Source organism: Arachis stenosperma, chromosome 6 (assembly GCF_014773155.1).
Source record: "Arachis stenosperma cultivar V10309 chromosome 6, arast.V10309.gnm1.PFL2, whole genome shotgun sequence".
Lineage (NCBI taxonomy): Eukaryota > Viridiplantae > Streptophyta > Magnoliopsida > Fabales > Fabaceae > Arachis > Arachis stenosperma.
Window position 1 is genome coordinate 138715318 of NC_080382.1, and position 20978 is coordinate 138736295.

General features: G+C 29.1%; 1 protein-coding gene across 1 annotated transcript; it reads right to left on the bottom strand.

The window, feature by feature from the left end:
• Nucleotides 1–13546: 13546 nt before the first annotated feature.
• Nucleotides 13547–16580, bottom strand: LOC130934785 (protein ECERIFERUM 26-like). The gene is made up of 3 exons (XM_057864320.1): nt 16549–16580; nt 15767–16181; nt 13547–14458 (listed from the first exon to the last, which is right to left on the bottom strand). The coding sequence occupies exons 1-3, from the start codon at nt 16578–16580 to the stop codon at nt 13547–13549; spliced, it is 1359 nt and encodes a 452-aa protein (XP_057720303.1).
• Nucleotides 16581–20978: the final 4398 nt, after the last annotated feature.

Below are 20978 nucleotides of genomic sequence, written 5' to 3' on the forward strand. Positions count from 1 at the left end.
GAATTAGAGTACAAAAATTTTAATATACAACATATAAATTTTGATGTACAACATAAAAAATTTTAAAATATCACATGTCTAAAATATTGATAACCAATAAAATATGCATAAGACAGAAATTTTAATACACATAAATAAAAATTTAGCGCACCACAAAAATTTTGGTAAAAATTTTTGAAGAAATAAATAATAACACCAACTAACAAAATATGTACAACACGAATATTTTGGAGGACAGCATAAATTTTTTTTTCGCAAATCATAGAATTTTTTGAAAAATCATGTCTAGAAGACTAGAACATTAAATCATACAACCAATAAAATACACAAAAATTCATAGGGTATATGCAAAAATTTGTGTACTATGAAAAACTTTTTTACTATGAAATTTTTTTTAATACTATATCGATAAGTTTAATTTGTACTATATATGTATAAAAAATTTTATATTATATGTAAAAATTTTTATGCTATATCAATAATTTTTTATACTTTCTAACAAAATTTACAGAGTTAAAAAAAGAACAAAAAAAAAAAAGAAAAATGATGATATATGTACATATTTTTTTGTTAAGTATGTGCTAATTTGATTTGACTTAAAAATACTTGTACTACGTATGTATAACATCATTAGATATGTAATAGATTTATTAATTGTGGACATAGGCAAACTTTTTTCTATTTGTAACCATACCTTAAATATAAGCAACTTATGCAAATGGTACGGTTCCAAACTTTTTTGTTACAACACTTCCATGAAAACTCTTTTTTCGTACTACATATATACTAACCACCTTATTAGTCTTTTTAGAGAACATAAGATTTCATAGATTTAACTAAACACCTTTTTTGAACTACTTCTAACTTAAAGGATAGTTTAGTAAATAAGTCAAATCAGACTATAAGCTCTTGTCCAATCAAAAATAAAAAATATTTAAATAGTATTCTTGATGACAAGCCAAAGTATTTTTAAGGGTTAGTTAGTTGTCAAAACTCAAAACTAATAATTTTTTTTAGGATCCCGCTAGGGAGACAATGGACTATTTGTACAATGTGTACAATGGCTATTGAGTTATGAAATGAACATCCCCTATACTATTTAGAATAACCATCCGAGTACAAAGGATAATAAACATCTTTTCGATGAATTAGTTTAATTTTTGGGTTCACCAAGGATCGAACTCTTGACCTTTCGGATCTAGCGCTTTAATACCATGTCATGATACCACTCATCACAAAAGCTTCAGCTGATGGAAAAATGTAACACTAATAATTATATCTCTAATATTCTATAAACCTCCATTGTACACATTGTATAAATATCTCATTGGCTCCTCATACTTTTCCTTTTTTTTTTACACTTGTTTTTTTTTTTACCCACAATAATATGAAAATATCAATAAAAGTATTTGTCATATAATATTCTGTTTTAGACCACTCTTTAGTCATATAATTGTTCATTTTGGTCTTTACTCTTTACCGATCATGACAATTTTGCTTGACAAGCAAAGAGAATCAAATTTGTAAATTACAATAATAAAAACTTATACATCTGAAGTAAATAAATAATAAATTATTCCACTTTTTCAATGAAATTAAAGATATAAATAATTTTAGATAATTATTTAAAATGTAGATACAAAAAACAGAGTAAAAATTTATTTCTAGAATTTTATTTTTTTTAAAGCATTTTGGTCATTCAAAAAATACTAAAAACTATTTATTTGGCATAAAATCATCAAATTTAAAAATAAAAATGTCTTATTTTTTTAATAATACTTACAAAAAATTACATCAAAATTTAAAATTTAAAAAAAAATATATATTTAATATCTGATTATTTTTATCATATTTTAAAATATTTTATAACGGTATCTAATTATTTTAAAATATTTTTATGAATAACAACCTTTTCAACAAGAAAAACTGTATCTGCACCATGCTTATACACTAACCAGCCATATATTTTTTTTCTTATTTTTTATTTTTGAAAACATAAAATTAGATATTTCAATTTAAAAAAAAAAAAGAAGCTGGAAATCGAAGTAAAAAAAGTTATAAACATTGTCTGCTGGTGTCAAACTTAAATGTCTATTTACACTTGTTTGACGCCATGCTTAGACACTCAATACTCTTACAAGTAAGGATAGATTTAATTTGCTTGCAAGCATTGAAGAATTACTCTTATTTATAACTCATATTTTTGTTATGTTATAATAATTATTATATATATTTTGTGGTTATTTTATTAAAAAAAATTTATCGATAATTATATAATTGTTGTTAAAATATTTTTGCAATAAAATATAAAATAATTAATGTTTAATTACTAATAAATATATTAATTATTATTTTTATTGTCGTAAAAATTATTTTTCTAGGAGTGACAATAATGGACCACTTAACTAGATTAGACATGCTTTGGAAATTTGAATGTTCCATTGCTATTAAACATATGCTAGTGGGAAACAGAAATAATATATATATTGATACTAGTCTAAATATAACGACAAACCATCCTTTCAATTTTACTCATTGAGTCATGGATATTTCTAAAGGAATCCATAATAATTTATAGTCCAATTTAATTTGTTAATCATCTATCACATTTTATATTGCTTACGGTACTAATTAAGGGCATGTTTCTATTATTTTATAGGAAGTCAATTACATTTGCTTGTTAAGTTATAATTAATGATGATTACATATATGTACCATGTATCTTCCTAGATATATCAATTAATCTATATAAAATTAACAAAATAATTAAATATGAATCGTTCAAGAACCCTAATGAATGCAAATTGAAACAAGTAGGACGAGCTCAAGAACCCTTGGAAAATCAAAATACAATAATTTGATTTGGGTAGGTGATGAGAAACAAAAGTAATTAAGTCTATTTATATATATTATTTTTTGTTAACTATTACAATACTACTAAAGTATAAAACACAACTACAGGACGTATTAACATATAGTAAACACATACATTGATTTATTAAATATATTGATAATATAAACTTTTTACTATTATCTAATTATAATCATACCATCATTATAATCGATATACTAGAGAGATATATTTATTTATGTGTCTCTTTTTATAAACTTAAATTTTTGAAAGAAGTGATTCATAATGTGATAATGTCTAAAGTTTTATCTTTATTATTTCAAAAAAAAATAATATAAGATAAATAATAAAAAAATTATATAAAAATTCAAACAAACACAAAAAAAAACTTTTATTTGAGAAGATGTGTTAAACATATAATCATTCATATTTGTCTTCCTATATAAACTTAATTAAACTTTTGAAAAAAAAAATAGTTCATCACAAATACTTACATATACTTTTTTTTCCATGATCTAATATATAGTATTAAGATACATGCTAATAATAGTAAGTATTCAACAAATTTATTATTTTCGGTTTAAATCATCTCATTTGTAGAATTTATGATTGAAGTGTTTGCACCATGCATTGTTCCCTTTAGTGTTTGAATATTTTAGATGATTGAGATTATAGGGAGCAGGGTGGTCCAACATTTAAATTGAATTATTAGGAAGAGGTTTTGGGGGTTGGTATACCTAAAACGAAAAAGGAAGAAAGGAAAATGATGTGATTAAAATAAAATATTCCAAAAAGCATTAAGAAGAAGGACGAGTGCACCTCATATATATTATTCGTCCATCACGTTTCACATGGATGCCAATACCTTCCTTGCACTATATATATATATATATATATATATATATATATATATATATATATATATATATACATTACCGCAACATTATGTCATTATTATTGACACACCGATCACTGATCATGAGGTTTCTACCATCACAATGAAATGGCCTTTTTGGATTTTTTTTTTTCAATCTTATTATTATTATTATCAATGGCATATATATATAATCTCCAAGTATATCCAAAAGTGTTGTTTACTCGGGTCCATAGGAAAATTAATTTGTATCAATGTGATGAAGATAATATTTTACATTACTAGAATATTTTAGATTATCAATAGATTTTAGTGACAGAATTTTTTAGTTTAGCGACAAATATTGGTGTTAATGACGGATAAAATCCGTTATTAAAAGTGGTATCGCAAACAATTAACGTGGAGGATTAAAATCCATCACTAATCTATGGCCAAAAAATACGACGGGTTGTTTAATAACATCTGTCGCTAATAATGAAATGCTATCTATAATGAATAAATAAATAATATTTACAGCTAACAACGGATTATCTCATACTAGAAATATGATATTAATTATTTGAATAGCAAAAGTAGGATCATAACAAAAATACACCATTGAACTAGGTTTTGGGACAAATAGTCGATGCCATTGTGGGGTATATATATATATATATATATATATATATATATATATATATATATATATATATATGGATTTTGCTAGGTAGACAATGATTTTTATAAATAATGTAAATAATGAGTTTTAAAATTGACCCAATAAGGTAAAAACACACTATACCTCAAATTATCTACCTAAATTTCAATATTAGGATAACCATCTGCACACCTAGTGAATTTAATATCCGATATATCAACCAACTTGGGTTGGTCGAGTGATCAACTCACTCGTCCGCTTAAGCAAGTGTCGGGAGTTCGAACCATGCCTTGTGCATGCAGCAACTCATTGGTCAGCGACAGATCCTTAAATAGAGCTCAGATCCGCGACAGATAGTCCTTAACCTGTCGGGTTGAGGGATACCGTTTGGGTAAACCAAAAAAAAAATATCCGATATATCCATTATTCACATTGTTTAGTATTTTCATTGTCTACATATACTTTTTCTATATATATACATAAAGTAGTATGTTTATATTTCTAAAAAATATTTGCTTGATTTGAAATAATTATTTTTTGCATTTATTTTAATGTTTTTTATTTAATTTTATAAAAAAATAAATTTTATTTTCATAAAATCCTAAAATAAAAAATATATATTTTTATGACCCATGTTTTGACTTGTATTTTCAACTTTTAACTATTTCGTTCGCAACCAATGTCTTAAATTAAACCAAACTGATCTAATAATGACTCAAATCACAAATGTTTCAATTGATTTGGCTATTGAACTTGTCTATGTCTAGTCCAATTTCTAAAGTATTATTGTTATTATTTTCTTATTTGTGTGCTTGATGATAGTGCCAAGTACCTTCCAACGCATCCAGCCACATCCATACAAAACGTAACCTTAATCCATTATCACACATTCATAATGACAGCACAACAAAAGCCAAGAGAAGAAGGTTACCAACAAATTAAATAAAAGAGAGAGAAAAAAAATTGGAAGAAACCTACAAATTACGGTATTATGAAAGCAATGCGTAATGTATGTGTGTGCAATTGTGCATGCTTTATTTATATTTGGGGCTTTGCTTTTTCAATGAGTTCTAACTTCCAACTTGTAGATTCAATTCATGTATGTATGCTCCACCATAAATTATTAATTTACATTTTGTTTCATGATTTTATAGCATGCCATCACATTTTGTACTTGTGTTACCTCACGTACTGTTCTAGAACTGCTCACTGATGGCTTCATTTTCATTTTTAATTAAGAGTAAAAGTATTTTTTCTTTTGTTTGGAATAAATTTTAAAGTTATTTTTAATATTTAAATCGTTCTATTTAAATTTTTAATATTTTAAAATTATTTTAATGTTGTCCTGCTGTTAAACTTTGCCTATGTTATACTTGCGGTACATAGTCGGTCCCAACTTCGAATAAAGGAGGAGGGTTGTGTTAGGTCATCAATAACCAACATAAAAACATAGTTGAATTCCCATGACATGAATCAAAGACATTATTGCACTAAAGCTAGGTCGTTGTCTGAAAGCAATGCGCTGTATAGCTCGAGTACAATGTTAAATGAGTAAAAGCCGCTGCATCGGTGGCTGGATATAGTGTTAAATGAGTAAGAGTTCCCGCGTTTTTGTGAACAGACGAAGGTAAATAAACTAGTTCACAAAGTAAAAAGTAAAGGTCGGAGCGACAGAAGGTTGAGATTTGGGACATGGAACATAGGCACTCTAACAGAAAAATTCATGGAGGTGGTGGATATCATGACAACGAGGAAGATTAACATTATGTGCCTATAAGAAACAAAATGAGTTGGTGTGAAGGCTAGGGAGTTGGATACTTCCAGTTTCAAACTTTGGTATACAGAAAAGTTGAAGAATAGGAATGGGTTAGTATTATGTGGATAAGTAGTGGAAGAAGGACGTAGTGGATGTCAAGAGGGTGGAAGATCGGATCATCTCTATCAAACTTGTGGTGGAGGGAGGTGCTTTTCATGTGATTAGCGCCTATGCACCGCAAGTGGGTTCGGGCGAACAATACAAGATAAGGTTTTGGGATGATCTAGAGAGTTTGGTCCAATACATACCTTCGGGAGATAAGATTTTCTTAGAAGGAGATTTAAATAGCCATGTTGGAAGAGAAGTGATTGGGTATGGAAGTATTCACGGAGGCCATAGTTTCGGGGTGATCAATGTCGAGGGTAAAACTATTTTGGATTTTTCCTCAATCTTTGACCTTCTCATCGCAAATACATGTTTTAAAAAGAGAGACGAACATCTTATAACCTATAAGAGTGACATGACAAGCTCTCAAATCGACTTCTTCTTGTTGAGAAGAGTCGAACAGAAATTTTGCACTAATTGTAAAATTATTCCGGGAGAGAGTTTGACAACATAACATAAGATGCTCATCATGAATTTTCGCATTGAGCAAAAATTGACGTAAAGACATCATATGAAGAACCCAAGGACGAGGTGGTGGCGAATGAAACGTGAGGAACAAAGAAGCTTCTTAAGATGGGTAGGAGAAGAGGTAAAGTGGGATGGAAATGGAAGCGCAGAAGAGATGTGGAGGGAGATGGCAGAAGTTATTAGAAGAATAGCAAAAGAAAGTTCTGGTGAATCTAAAGGAATAGGACCAAGAGACAAAGAGTCCTGGTGGTGGAATGCGAGTGTATAAGAAAAGATAAAGATAAAAAGAGAGTGTGTTAAAAAATGGTATTTATGCCGCAATGCAGATAATTGGAAAAATTATAAGACGGCTAAGAAAGAGACAAAAATGGCTGTAAGTGAAGTAAGAACAAGAGCATATGAGGGTCTCTACCAGTCTTTGGGTCCGAAAGAAGGAAAAAAGAGTATATATAGAATCGCAAAGAGCCGTGAAAGAAGAACGAAATATTTGGATCAGGTTAAGTGCATAAAGGATAAGGATGGAGAGGTGCTAGCTCAAGAGGAGAAGATTAATGAAAGGTGGAAGAACTACTTCTACAAGTTATTTAATGAAGGACATAAGACTCTTCCGAGTCTTGGTCGGTTATGCACAAGGGAAGAAGATCAAAATTTTGACTACTATCGAAGGATTCGAGACGTCGAGCTAAAAGAGGCTCTAAAGCAGATGAAAAATGGCAGGGCACTAAGACTTGATAATATCCCGATTGAGGGTTAGAAGGGCCTTGGAGAAAAAGGCATCAACTAGTTAACCAAATTTTTTAATGAGATTTTAAGGTCAAAGAAGATGTCTGATGAGTGGAGAAAGAACACATTGGTACCTATCTACATGAATAAAGGGATATACAAAGTTGCGAAAACTATAGAGGGATCAAACTCATGAGCCATACCATGAAGTTATGGGAAAGGGTGATAGAACGGAGGTTGAGAAAAGAGACACAAGTAACAGAGAACCAATTTGGATTTATGTCAGGCATATCCACCACCAAAAGGATATACTTGTTAAGAAGGATGATGGAGAGGTATCGTAGTAATAAAAGGGATCTACATATGGTATTTATTGATTTAGAAAAAACATACGATAGGGTGCCAAGGGAGATCTTATGGAAGGTTTTAGAAAAGAGGAGAGTAAGGATTGCATATATTCGCGTAATTAAAAACAAGTATGATGGGGTCACAACTAATGTGAAGACTCAAGGTGGTGTGACAGAGGAATTTTCTATTGGTATAGGATTACACCAGGGATCATTGTTAAGTCCATACCTTTTCACATTAGTCTTGGAAGTACTTACAGAGCACATCCAAGAGCCTGTGCCATGGTACATGATTTTTGCCGATAATATTGTCCTTATGGGAGAGTCAAGGGAAGACCTAAATAAGAAGTTGGACTTATGGAGAGAAGCTCTAGAAGTGTATGGTCTGCGCACAAGCCATAGCAAGACGGAATATATGGAATGTAAGTTCGGTCTGAGAAGGGAAAACCTTAGTATAGAAGTGAAAATTGGAAAAAATATCCTACAAAAAGTTAAAAGTTTTAAGTATCTTGAGTGCATCATACATGACAATGGAGAGATTGAATAGGATGTAAATCATAGAATCCTAGCAGGTTGGTCAAAATGGCGGAGTGCATCTGGTTTTATATGCGACAAAAAGTGCCTTTAAAACTTAAAGGTAAATTCTATCGCACTGCTATAAGACCGGCTATACTTTATGGTACGGAGTATTGGGCGGCCAAAGGGGAGTATGAATATAAGTTGAGTGTGGCAGAGATGAAGATGTTGAGATGGATAAGTGATCATACGTGATTGGATAAAATAAGAAACGAAGATATAAGGGAGAGAGTTGGAGTAGCACCTATTGTGGAAAAGATGGTAGAATCGCATCTCAGGTGGTTTGGACATGTAAAAAGAAGACCGACAGAACACCCAGTCAGGAGGGTAGATGAGATGGAAGATGGACAAGGGTGAAAGGCAGAAGAAGATCTAAGAAGACCATCCATGAGATGGTCAAACATGATCTATTTATAAACGGTCTCTCTGTAGACATAATATATGACAGAGCTCAATGACATCGTTTGATTCATGTAGCCGATCTCATCTAGTGGGACAAGACTTTGTTGTTGTTGTTGTCCTGCCGTTAGTTTTGTTAGCAAAATACTAATAGAACAACATTGAGACGATTTTAAAATTTAAAAACTTAAATAAAATAATTTTAAATATTAAAAATAATTTTAAGATTTATTCCAAATATTTAAAATAAAAATAATACTTTAATTATTCTTTAATTAATAACGGACAAAAAAATAAAGAAACTATAAAGTGACTAACATTATTCACACCAATGCTTTTTAGTTTTTAAATATATGTTTTCTTTAATTATTTTTTATTCATCTTACTAATAAGGAAAGGTATAGGTACTAATAAACATGTTTTATGTTAAAAAATAAATATGTATAACTTATAAAGTATTTCATTTTTTTATTTTAAGTAATAATCTTACATATTCATTCCTCTGAATATTTATTTCTTAATATATAATACTTATTTATTGTCAATGCTATAAGTTATAAATATTTATTTCTCTAATAAAATAGACATTCACTTTTTTATGTAAAATATGTTATTAACGATATAAATGTAAGATATTAAAAAAATGTATACCACCACCAAAAATTTATCAGTTCGATTCTGAAGAACTAATTCTTTAATTATGTTTATTCGGCGTTCTTATTCGACTAGAATAAATTTATAAATAATGTTATATAACTTATTATTATTTTTAGTCAGTATTTATTTAATAATAATTTATATTTATATTTATAGATATTTTTTATATAAAAATATATAATTAACATTTATATTATTAAAATTTTGTACATATAAATTAATAATATTTATAATTTTTTAAAATTTATATATATAAATTTAATAAAATATATTTATTAAAAATATTTTAATATTTATACTAATTAAATAATAGTAAAAAATATTAAAAATTACTCGTCCCAAAAGTTTTCTATATATGTATTACTATAACAAGGAATCTATATATATGATGCCACCAATGGCTGTAAAGTTGAATCTACATATATGTTAAGCAATCCAAAAATTAAAGTTATTCCTATGGAATTAAAAATATGAAAAAGTCTAGGGCCAGCAATTTTATCAAATTATGGCCAGCATGTAACCAGTAAAAAAGAATGAGCCATTTGATGAAATTTCACACTAATTTCACACCATTAAAAGTCTCATTGATAACTATTTGATGGCTATAAATCCTAAAAGTTGCTACCTCCTAACATTCCTTTAAAAATATATCTCTAATTAGTGAAAGCATACTTAAGCGGCATCTATAAATTAAAGCACCATGAAAGATGGGAAAGACAAGAAATAATGAATGATTATTCTAGCATAGCATAAACCTTTTTCGAACATCAAGAAAAACATGCATAGGCCCCCGTTTGTTTAAAGGTTTTGAAAACATTTTGTTATTTTCGTATAGCTTTGCTGTGTCTTATGAATAAACTAAAAGTTATATAATTGTTGATGAAAAGTTATTTAAAATTTGGGTTCATTAATTCATCTCATTTTTTGAAAAGTTATTTAGTTGTGTTTGAAAGGAAAGGACTAATAATATTTATGGGTCTGAGTTGTTGAAAACAATCTAAAGAAAAAAGATTCTTACGTTGATTCTTTTAACGCTTCTTGTTGATGAGGTGTGAAAGAGAGTTACGTACAAGAGGTTGTTATATATAACAAGAAAAGTGAAACTACCTAACAGATTCTATTTATAATCTCATCATTTGGATATCTTTTATAGAAATATATCTATAACCAATAATTTTGGGATTCAAAGATTGCTTAAGATTGAAGGTAAAATAGAGAAAGTTAAATAAATGTGTGGAAAATTTTTCTTAGTAGGAGCAGACACTTCAAATGGGAAAAGATATTTGTAAAGAAACTTGTTTCATCAAAGAGAACATGTTTAGAGATAATTATTTTACCTTCTTTTGGAAGGTATTTGTTGCCTTTGTGCTTAACATATTCCAAAAAGACAGCTAATTAAGACTTTAAATTAAACTTGTTAATTAGTATTATGAGATTTCATATAAGGATAACGAGTACAACCAAATATATTATTTATAAAAAATTGTTACAAAAATATTATTTTGTTGTAGTGTTTTAACCAGCATATCATCACTTTGACAAATAATTTATAAACAAATAATGTTAATTATATATACTAATAGTTAAGTATATATAGTAATAATATTCAGGGTTTCTTTTTGAGATTGTTGTAGAATTTAATTAGAAAATTAATTTTTTTTCAGTTAATATCAACTAATTTTTTAAGATAATTTATTTTTTAAAATTTTAAATTTAAACTCTAAATTTTAAATTTAAAGTTCTAAATCCTTCAAAACAATAGAATTAATTTTTTATAATAAAAAAAGCTAATGTTAACTTAAGTTAGTTTTCTATATTTTTTCTTAACATAAAAAAGGTATAATATCGTTTAAATTATTAATAAAGTAGATTGATGTTGGGTGAGGACGTGGTCAATGCTCATTTGACAAAGAACCACACATTCATTAATAATGTTGGTCGTTTTATTAGCTAGTTGCTTTTGTTTTTGAGCAATACTAGGGGACAACAATATTTGGGATTGGTAGCTATTAATTAGCCATCAATGATAATTTGATGGTGTGAGATTGATGTGAAATTTCATTCAATGGCTCACCTTTCTGGTTACATGCTGGCCAAAATGCAATAAAATTACTGGCCCTAGGCTTTTTTTTTTTTTTAATGAAACAATTTTATATGATGCAACAACCATATTTTCGATGAATTTGCAACTGAAAAAATGGGGTAGGTGAAAGGTGAATGATTAAATATAGGATGGATGATTAACTGTATGTTTATCGATATCTTTTGATGACTAATACTTTTTTCTAATATATTTAGATCAGATGATTAGTCTAGCTAGTAATAATGTACTTGAAAATTGAAATGTTTAAATTGTATGTAATGATGATCTTATAAAATCGGTTGCATAATTATATTGATCTATCAAAAAATTCAAATTTTCTTTCCATTATTTTCCTGCATTGCCATTATATTGTTCTGCCACCAACGTAACTAATGATGCATGTAATCGTCATGCAATTCACTCCCCTAAACTATGGGTCATATGATACATTTTATATCTTAATAATTTTTTAAAAAATATTAAAATTTTTGTTATACTATTATTTAACAACTTCAAAATATCAAATTACATATCTTAAAATTTTAAGAGTAAAATACAAGTAAAATTCAAAGAATTATGTTCAGAATACATTTTCTACTATAATCACTATCATATTACAAATTATATATAAAAAATGTTAGGAGGTAAATATTTTTAGTAGAAAAAATAAATAATTAATTAGTGTCAATTCAAATATAAAATAAAAATGAAGAAAAAGTAATGATTCCCTAGCACTTTTTAATAAAGTACCTCCAAGGGCCCAACCAATTTAAGATTCTTCCTTTCTTTCATATTTTTCTTATTTTCTTATAGGGGTGGGTAGGGGCGGGTTTTTGCTCTATCCAATCTCGTCCCGCCGTACATCAACTCGCATAGAATCCGCCCCACTTCTACCTGCAGGTAGTAAAACGCTGAATCCTAATCCACCCCTGCGGGTACCTGTCTCGCCCCTACCCGCCCTATAATTATTAAAATTGAATAAATAAAATTAAATTTCAAAATTTATATAACCATCATCATATACATAACATAAATTAAAGTAAAAATTTAAATATGATACAATATTATTAATTATTTACTAATTATTTTACATATATTATACATATTATATATTAAAATAATATATATTATATATATAGCGGGACGGGTAGGAGCGGGTATTACCTAAACCCGACAAAAATCCGCCCCACTAAAAATCTGCCCCGAGCAGATAAGAAAGGAGTGTGTACCCGTAAGTTTGGGTGGTATTGCCATCCCTACTTTCTTACAAAAAATATAGTAATAGAAGGGATGATGAGTATTATTAGTGTATTATTTCTCAATATATGAATTTAAAATTTCAATTTTTAAATTTTCATTAACACACGACACATCATCTATATATAAAATACAAATATTTTTTAGATAGATTATAAAATATCTTAACTTTTTATTGATATTAAAATACAGAATACTTTTTTAATATCTTTTTTTATATTAAAGTTTAGCCGGAAAGACACATGTTAAACTTATTATATAAGATATTTTACATAAAAATATAAAATTTAAGGTTCCAATTTATTTATTGTGTGTTTATTAAAGTAAAAAATTTAAAAGTTTCAATAATAAAAATTTTAACATGTGCCCTTAATTAATACTCTTTTAATTATGTAAAATATTTTAGATAAATTTTCATATTAGTATTTATTAATTAATGCTTACTCTTTCTAAACTCATTTTAAGCATATCAACTAAGATATTTAAGATTAAGATTAGACACATCAACATATGATTATATTTGGGTATATTCACACATATCAAAAAAGTTTTTTATTTATAAAGACACAGTTAAACATAAAAAACATTTATTTAATACATGCATATCAAATAAATATCGAATAGTACAGTTTCACAAAATGTAAATATTTCATAGATTTTAATTAATAATCACAATTTTAAGGACTAGAATTATTCGAAGTTTATCTTACTACATGTGGTATATATGCATGGATGTAAAACATAATTATTTAATTAACATTTCATGAAGATAGTTGGAAAGAATTGGGAGATGAGATCATCTTCAAAAAGCTTGATTGCCTCATCTTCCTTAAGTGTCACCATAACCACCCTGCTTAAAGGACCCTCCTCTGGTGTTCCTGGGAGGATCAAAACCTGTCCTTCACCCAAAACTGGCTCTATGTAACATGAAACCCTAAGTGGTTTCAACCAATCTTCAAACACACTCAAATAAGGCTCTACATTTTCCAAGCTAACACAAATCAAATCAGGACCGTTGATCATTCTTGGTGAATTCATCTCATTTTTTTCAAGCCACTCAATTAGGTCCATTATTCCCTCATTGTCCATTTTTGCTACAACTTCTCCTATATACCTTGTAGCTTGTACAAATTTGTTACCTTCTAAATTACCATTGGCATGGACCTTATTATATATCATTGAGTTTCCAAAGAATCCATAGTCCAGGCCCAACAATTTTCTTGCATCTAAACATATAGACATGTCAATGAGCCCATTTTGTAATCCCTTGATGTTGCTAATTGAAGCCCAAAACAGGCCTGCTAGCGCTTCAAAAGGAGTCATTGTTATTGGGCCTGATGGACCATTAAATTGGGCCTTAGAAATGCAAGCATTAACCATTTGGTGTGAGAAGCCCAGTGATATAATAGTGTTCTTTTGTTCTTTTATTGGAATGGGTCTCTCAATTGAGGATTTATAGTGGTTGATTAATTCAAAATAGGGATGGTGATTGGAAATTCTTTTTCTTGTTGAAGGTAAAGGGTGGAATAATGGAAGAACAGTAATTTTTTTGCCTAATGAAATATCAGACCAAGCCTTCAAGAAGTTGGTTGCACTAGTGTAATCTGCTAGAAGATGAAAACAACTTAGGCCAATTGCTAATCCTCCTTCTTCAAATTCAGTTATCTTCAAAAACAGAAACAAATGCAAAAAGAGAGTCAGATTTATGACAAAATAAATTAAAAAAAATGGAAATGAATATTAAAAAAAATAGTTTATTACAAGGTATCAGTAACATCCTAAGTGTACTAAAAAATTACACTTATTTTGATATCTCTTATATGTATAATCACTTTTTAAAATAAACAATCAATTTATGGATGTTTCAATATTCTAATTAGTTGAAAAGTGGGTTTAAGATAACCTATTGTGTTTAGAATATAAGAAAAAGAAGAAACTATTTTTAAATAGTATAATTACAAAAATAATATAAAATTATTGTTTGTAAGATACTTCGAGTTAAAATGGTGAAATCATTACAATTTAAAAATATTAAGATTTTGATTATAATCATAAACTTGAACATATTGTTTTTGTTTATAAGCTTTTTTTTAACTTAAAATTATTAGTTTCGATTATAGTATATTTTCAAAGTTTTATCCAAATATAATTATTTTCTACTTGTTTTTGAAAGAAACAAAAAACTTGTTCATGTTTCCCAAACATGCTTGATATTAGAAATCTTATGAATTTACCTAATATCCCATACCATATAACTGAACATAACACATCTCTATATTTCTTATTTCCTATATCTTAAACAAACTTTATACTCTTTCAAATTTTTTTTAGATAGATAATCTTCTAGCATGACTATAAAATTTGGGGGAACTTTTATAAAAAAAAATATTTTTTAAATAACATTTTTAAAAAATATATATATTTTTTAAATATCTCACGTAAAAATATATTTTTATGTAACAATTATATTTGGATACAATAATATAAAAATACTTTTATTTATTTAGTATATTAAAAATATTTTTTAATAAAAAAATATTTTAAAAAATATATAAATTATAACTTTTAAAAATAGATATTTTTTATTATTTTAATATTTTTACTACTAAAACTTTTTCACACATGGAAAAATAAAAAAAAAATATTAAAAAAATTATTAAAAAAAGATATTTTTCTAACAACATAATGACATCTAAACAAATATTGTATTACAGTGACTATGATGGCTATAATATTTTAAAAAGTATTATTGAAATTAAAATAATATTTTTATTGTTAAACAACATTTTTAGAAAAATATTAATTAAAAAAATGTTATCAAAATATATATAAAAATACAACTTTAATTTTAATAACACTTACATAATTACCTATCCACCATAACATATTTAATCTAGAATTCATCAGTATAATTTTACTAGATCAATAACACTTTCAAGAGCCCCAAAAAATAAAAAAATAAAAAAATCTAACCTGGACATAAAAAGTTGACCAATAATAAGGCTTATGATACATGTCCTCCCAATACACAAGCATCTGTTCCTTTTCACTATCCACATTCTTCAACCATTCCTCCACACTCCCTTTGGCTTTTGCCTCCACCACTCTCACCCCTGCATCATTGCATTTCACCTTCCACTTCTCTTCACTATCCCTCACTAGCCTTCCAGTTACCATTGGATAATAGTTTAGCATCTCTGACAATGTTTCTTTTAAATTCTTTGTCATTTTACCAAATTCTCCCTCCCCTATTGATGTTGATGAACTTTGGTAATAGTTCACCATCCTAATGTGGTTTTCCTCCATGCATCTATCAAGAACCGAAAAGGTCATGTATTTTCCCGGTTCAATTGGCTTTGTGCTAACCACAGTTCTTTTGCATATATAACTAACAATATTATTATTATTATTATTATTGGTAGCCATAGCAATAATAATAATTTGGCTATAAATTATGACAATGATGTAGGCTATTTTGTGAGGTTTTATATATATAGTTTTAGGGAGAACTATTTAGAACATTATTTACAAGAAATGAAATCCAAATGTACATGTAATTCATGGGTTTTAAAGGGAAATGAAAGTTTCATGTGTACCAGAATGTAACGCATTTCAAGAACAATACACGGGGCAATGATAATTTCATGATCCTTGAAAATAATCTGATGTAAGGCAGTTGAATTTATTGTAATTAAGTTTTTATTTAATTTATTGATTTATTGTAAACTCTCTTAATTTGAATATTGTTTGAATACTTGAGCCATTCCTTATAAGTTTCACCCACCATTGGTTAAAATTATAATTAGTAGAAATTTTTAAATTTCTTATTTTAATAAATATATTAAAAGTTTATATTTTGTATTTTTTATGAAAAACTTTTAATTAAGAATTTTAACATATATCCTAAAATATGATGCCGAATGAAATAATGTTAGCCATAAAGTTATGCCTTTCAATAATTTCTGATAGGAAGTTTGAAAACCGAACTACCTAAGTGCTTAATTAAATTGCGGGATAAGTATAATTTTGGTCCCAACGTAGGGGTTGAAAAATTTTTTCGTCCCTCGCCTTTTTTTCGCTCTAAAATGGTCCCCAAGATTTCAGTTTGTTTTAAAATCGTCATTTTTACCAATTATATATTTTTTATTACCAAATTACCCTTTATTAAAAAAATTATAAAATAAAATAAATATAAAAAAAGAAAAAAAGAAAGAAAGGGGATACAGAAGCGGGGTGGGAGAGGGGGGGCGAGAAAGAAAGAAAAAGGGGGAGGGGGCCGAGAAAGGTGGGGGGGGGGGGGGGGGGGGGAGGGTGGAGGGGGGAGAGAAGAGGGACGCCATGCCGTCGCACCGCCGCCCGCCGACCCCACCGCCGCACTGCCGACCCTTCTTCTTCTTCTTCTTCTTCTTTTTCTTCTTCTTCTTCTTCTTCTTCTTCTTCCCGCCGCCCGCCGACCCCACCGCCACTTCTTCTTCTTCTTCTTCTTCTTCTTCTTCTTCTTCTTCCCCACCGCCGCACCGCCGCCCGTTGTCGCCTCTTCTTCTTCTTCTTCCCGCCGACACCACCGCCAAGCTGTTGTCCGCCGCCCGCCGCTTGTTCTTCTTGCTGATTCTGGATTCTTGATGATGATTATGATTTTCTGATTCTGAGTATTATTGTTGTTTGATTTTTCTGGATTTTCTAAATTCTGGGTTTTGATGATGATGACGATGATGATGTTGATTTTCTGATGTTTTGGTTTTTCTGATTTTCTGATGTTGATTTTTCTGAATTTTCTGATGTTTTGGTGTGATGGATGCTGGTGATGGAGTGGCAGTGGATGGGGGGTGGTGGTGGTGGTGGTGGTGGTGGTTGTGGTGGTGCTGGTGCCTAGCATAATTTTGGGGAAGAAGGGAGAATTTTGGGGAAGAAGGGATAGGGGCATTTTGGTCCGAAGGACGGTTTTAAAACAAACTGAAACTTTGGGGACCATTTTGGAGCAAAAAAAAGGCGAGGGACGAAAAAAATTTTCAGCCCCTACGTTAGGGACCAAAATCATACTTAACCCTTAAATTGCCGCTACTAGAATTTTACTTGCATTGTAAATCAATTGGGGACAGAATTGAAGAAGTAAGTCACTTTTGGTGTTGCTGATTTGGGCTCAAAAGGCTCTCGGTGAGGCAAAACCAAACCATGCTTATTGCCGTTTATATTCCTTTTTAAGTTCGATTTAGATTTTGTTTTTATTTTTTTGATAATATTCTCTAGTTTATCAGCCAAAGATTAATCAATTGTAAAATTTAAGTTTGTGGCTAATAAATGACTGTATATATAATATAAAATATAAACCGTCAATAATGATTTAGATAATATTCTTTAGACTTTTAGAAGGCATACGACAGAGTGAGATGGAGCTTTGTCGATATTGTGCTACAAAAGATATGAGATTTAGTCTTAGATATAGGACATGAGTCAAGGAATGTGTGACCACAGTGTCTATGTTGGTGTTGATTAATGAGTCACCCTCCAAGCCGTTCAAGATAGAGAGAGGACTCAGACAAGGAGATCCTCTCTCTCCTTTTCTGTTTGTTCTTGTAGTTGACATTTTGCACAGGATGGTGGGTGAGGCGATAAGAAATGGACGTATTTCTCCACTGCTGGTAGGACAGGACAACATAGAGTTGTCGCACCTCCAATCCGCAGATAACACGATCTTCTTTTGCCCTCAAAAAACATAGACAGTTATAAATTATAAAAGACTTCTGCATTGTTTTGAGTTAATGTCTGTCCTGAGTGTTAACTTTCGACAAGTCAAGCTTGATTTCAGTAAACTGTGAGAAGGAATGGGTAAAGAATATGTGTGATTTGTTGGGATGTACCAAAGCTGCGTTACCTATCAGGTACTTGGGGATTTCACTAGGCGCTGATCCTCGATTGGTGAAGACCTGAAAACCGATTATAGACAAGGTGAAAGATAAGCTGAGTTTATGGAAGGCTAAATCTCTCAACAAAGCTGGTAAGTTAGTTCTCGTCAAATCTGTTCTTAATAGCCTGCCGGTTTACTACTTAAGTTTATATTAGATGCCAAAAGCGGTTGCAGAAAAGATAATTGGGTTACAGAGAAGGTTTTTGTGGAGTAAAAAAGATGGGAATAATTGTATACCACTTATGAAATGGGATGTGGTTCAAGTTCCGAAGAAGTTAGGTGGTTTGGGGGTGGGGGATGCATTACTCAAATGCGTCTCTTCTGTTCAAGTGGTGGTGGCGCTTCTCAAAGGAGGACTGTCCGTTGTGAAAGAAGGTTGTATGTTCTTATAATCATTTGAACCCAACTTTAATGTTGTCAAAACAACTTTTACTGTCAAGAGGAGGTCCATGGAAAGATATTTGCCAGATTAATATTTAGGAGCAACAGGTGAGAGATATGATGATTAGTGGTTTGTCTATGGAGGTGAAAAATGGTAGACGTATTCGTTTTTGGGAGTATGATTGGTTACAAAGTGCCTCTTTAAAAGATAGTTTTCCAAGACTTTTCTTTGTTTCAAACCAACAAGGATCTGTAATAAGGAATGTGAGTTTTGGGATGGGTTAGATTGGGTATGGAACTTCGAATGGAGGAGAGAATTATTCTAATGGGAGTTAGAGTTGCTTAACCAACTTCATGATCGGCTACGGATTGTAAAATTATCGGTTGTTAGAGAGGATACAGTTGTATGAAAATTTAACAAAAAAGATATTTTTTCCACTAACTCACTAGTACCATATGGAGAGGCTTGGTTCCTCCAATAGTTGAACTTTTTGTATGGTTCGTCTTAGTAGGAAAGGTCAATATGAAAGAGAGACTGAGTAGACTTGGGATTATTCATCATAATGATAATATATGTGTTTTGTGTAAAAAGAATATCGAATTTGTGCATCATTTGTTTTTTGGCTATGAGTTTACTTGGCAGGTGTGGTGTGCTTGGTTAACATGTGCTGATAGAGCTTGGACCATGCTGGGGTTTGTCAAAGAGTCTTTTGAAAATTGGATTAGAGTACCAGGTTGTAAGTCTAAGCAAAAGAAATGGCTGATAGGCTACTTTGCGGTTATTTAGAACATCTGGTTAGAACGAAATAGCAGAATATTTCAGAGTTCAGAGGTGTTGAAGACATTAAGCGTAGGTCATTTTTTAGCTACAGAAATTGGTGTGGTGTTGATCCATTTGGTTGTTGATGGCAATGTCAGAGATAACAACGGATTTTACCTTTTTATTTGTGTTTAGTGTCAGGTGTTTTGTTGTGCTCTTTATTCCTACTTGCTCCACCTTAATGTGTTGACCTATTTTTGTTCAAAAAAAAAAAAATTTGACACATCATATTTTTAACTTATATTAATAGAGTATTATTTACTAATCAAATTGAAGTGTTGAAACCAAAATTGGAAATTATAAAGATTAAGATGAAGATTTAAGACAATGATGTCAATTTTTGTTTTATAAAAAAAAAGTAAATATCCAACTTTATTTTTAATAAATTTTTTTAAGGATTATGAGTCTTACAGCAAAAAAAAAAAAATCATTTTTTATCTTTAATTTTATGAGACTGGTTAATACTTTTATTAAGGATTTCTTTCGTAAGTTAATGGAGCATATTTACATAATATGTTAATCAGTTCTTCTGTCTAATAAGTGTCATTTAAGATTGACAGAAATTTTTGAGAGTCTCATTGATTTTTGGATAATTATCAAAAGTCGTTTAAGATTTTATTATATATATATATATATATATATATATATATATATATATATATAAAAGAATAATATTGTTGATTGTTGTTATTAGTATTATTTATTTGTTACTAGTTATTCTAAAATATTAAACTTTGAATTTTTAGTGTTATATCTTTCTGGTTAGTTGACATAAATATCTTTATTTTTTTTATATATTTCAAATAAAATATTGTGTCAAATTTTTTATTATTTATTATAAAATAAAATATGCACTTCTTTAATAATAATGAATTTATATCAATTATGATAGTTAATTTAAATTGAGTACACCTAAAATTTAATATAATCTTAATAATATAATATTTTAACAATTTTTTTAAGCAACAGTAAAAAAAATTAAAAAATTACTAATATTTTTTAACTTTTACATAATAAATTTAGTTAATATAAAAAATTATAAAAATGAAAAAATTATAAATATTCCTTGACAATTATTA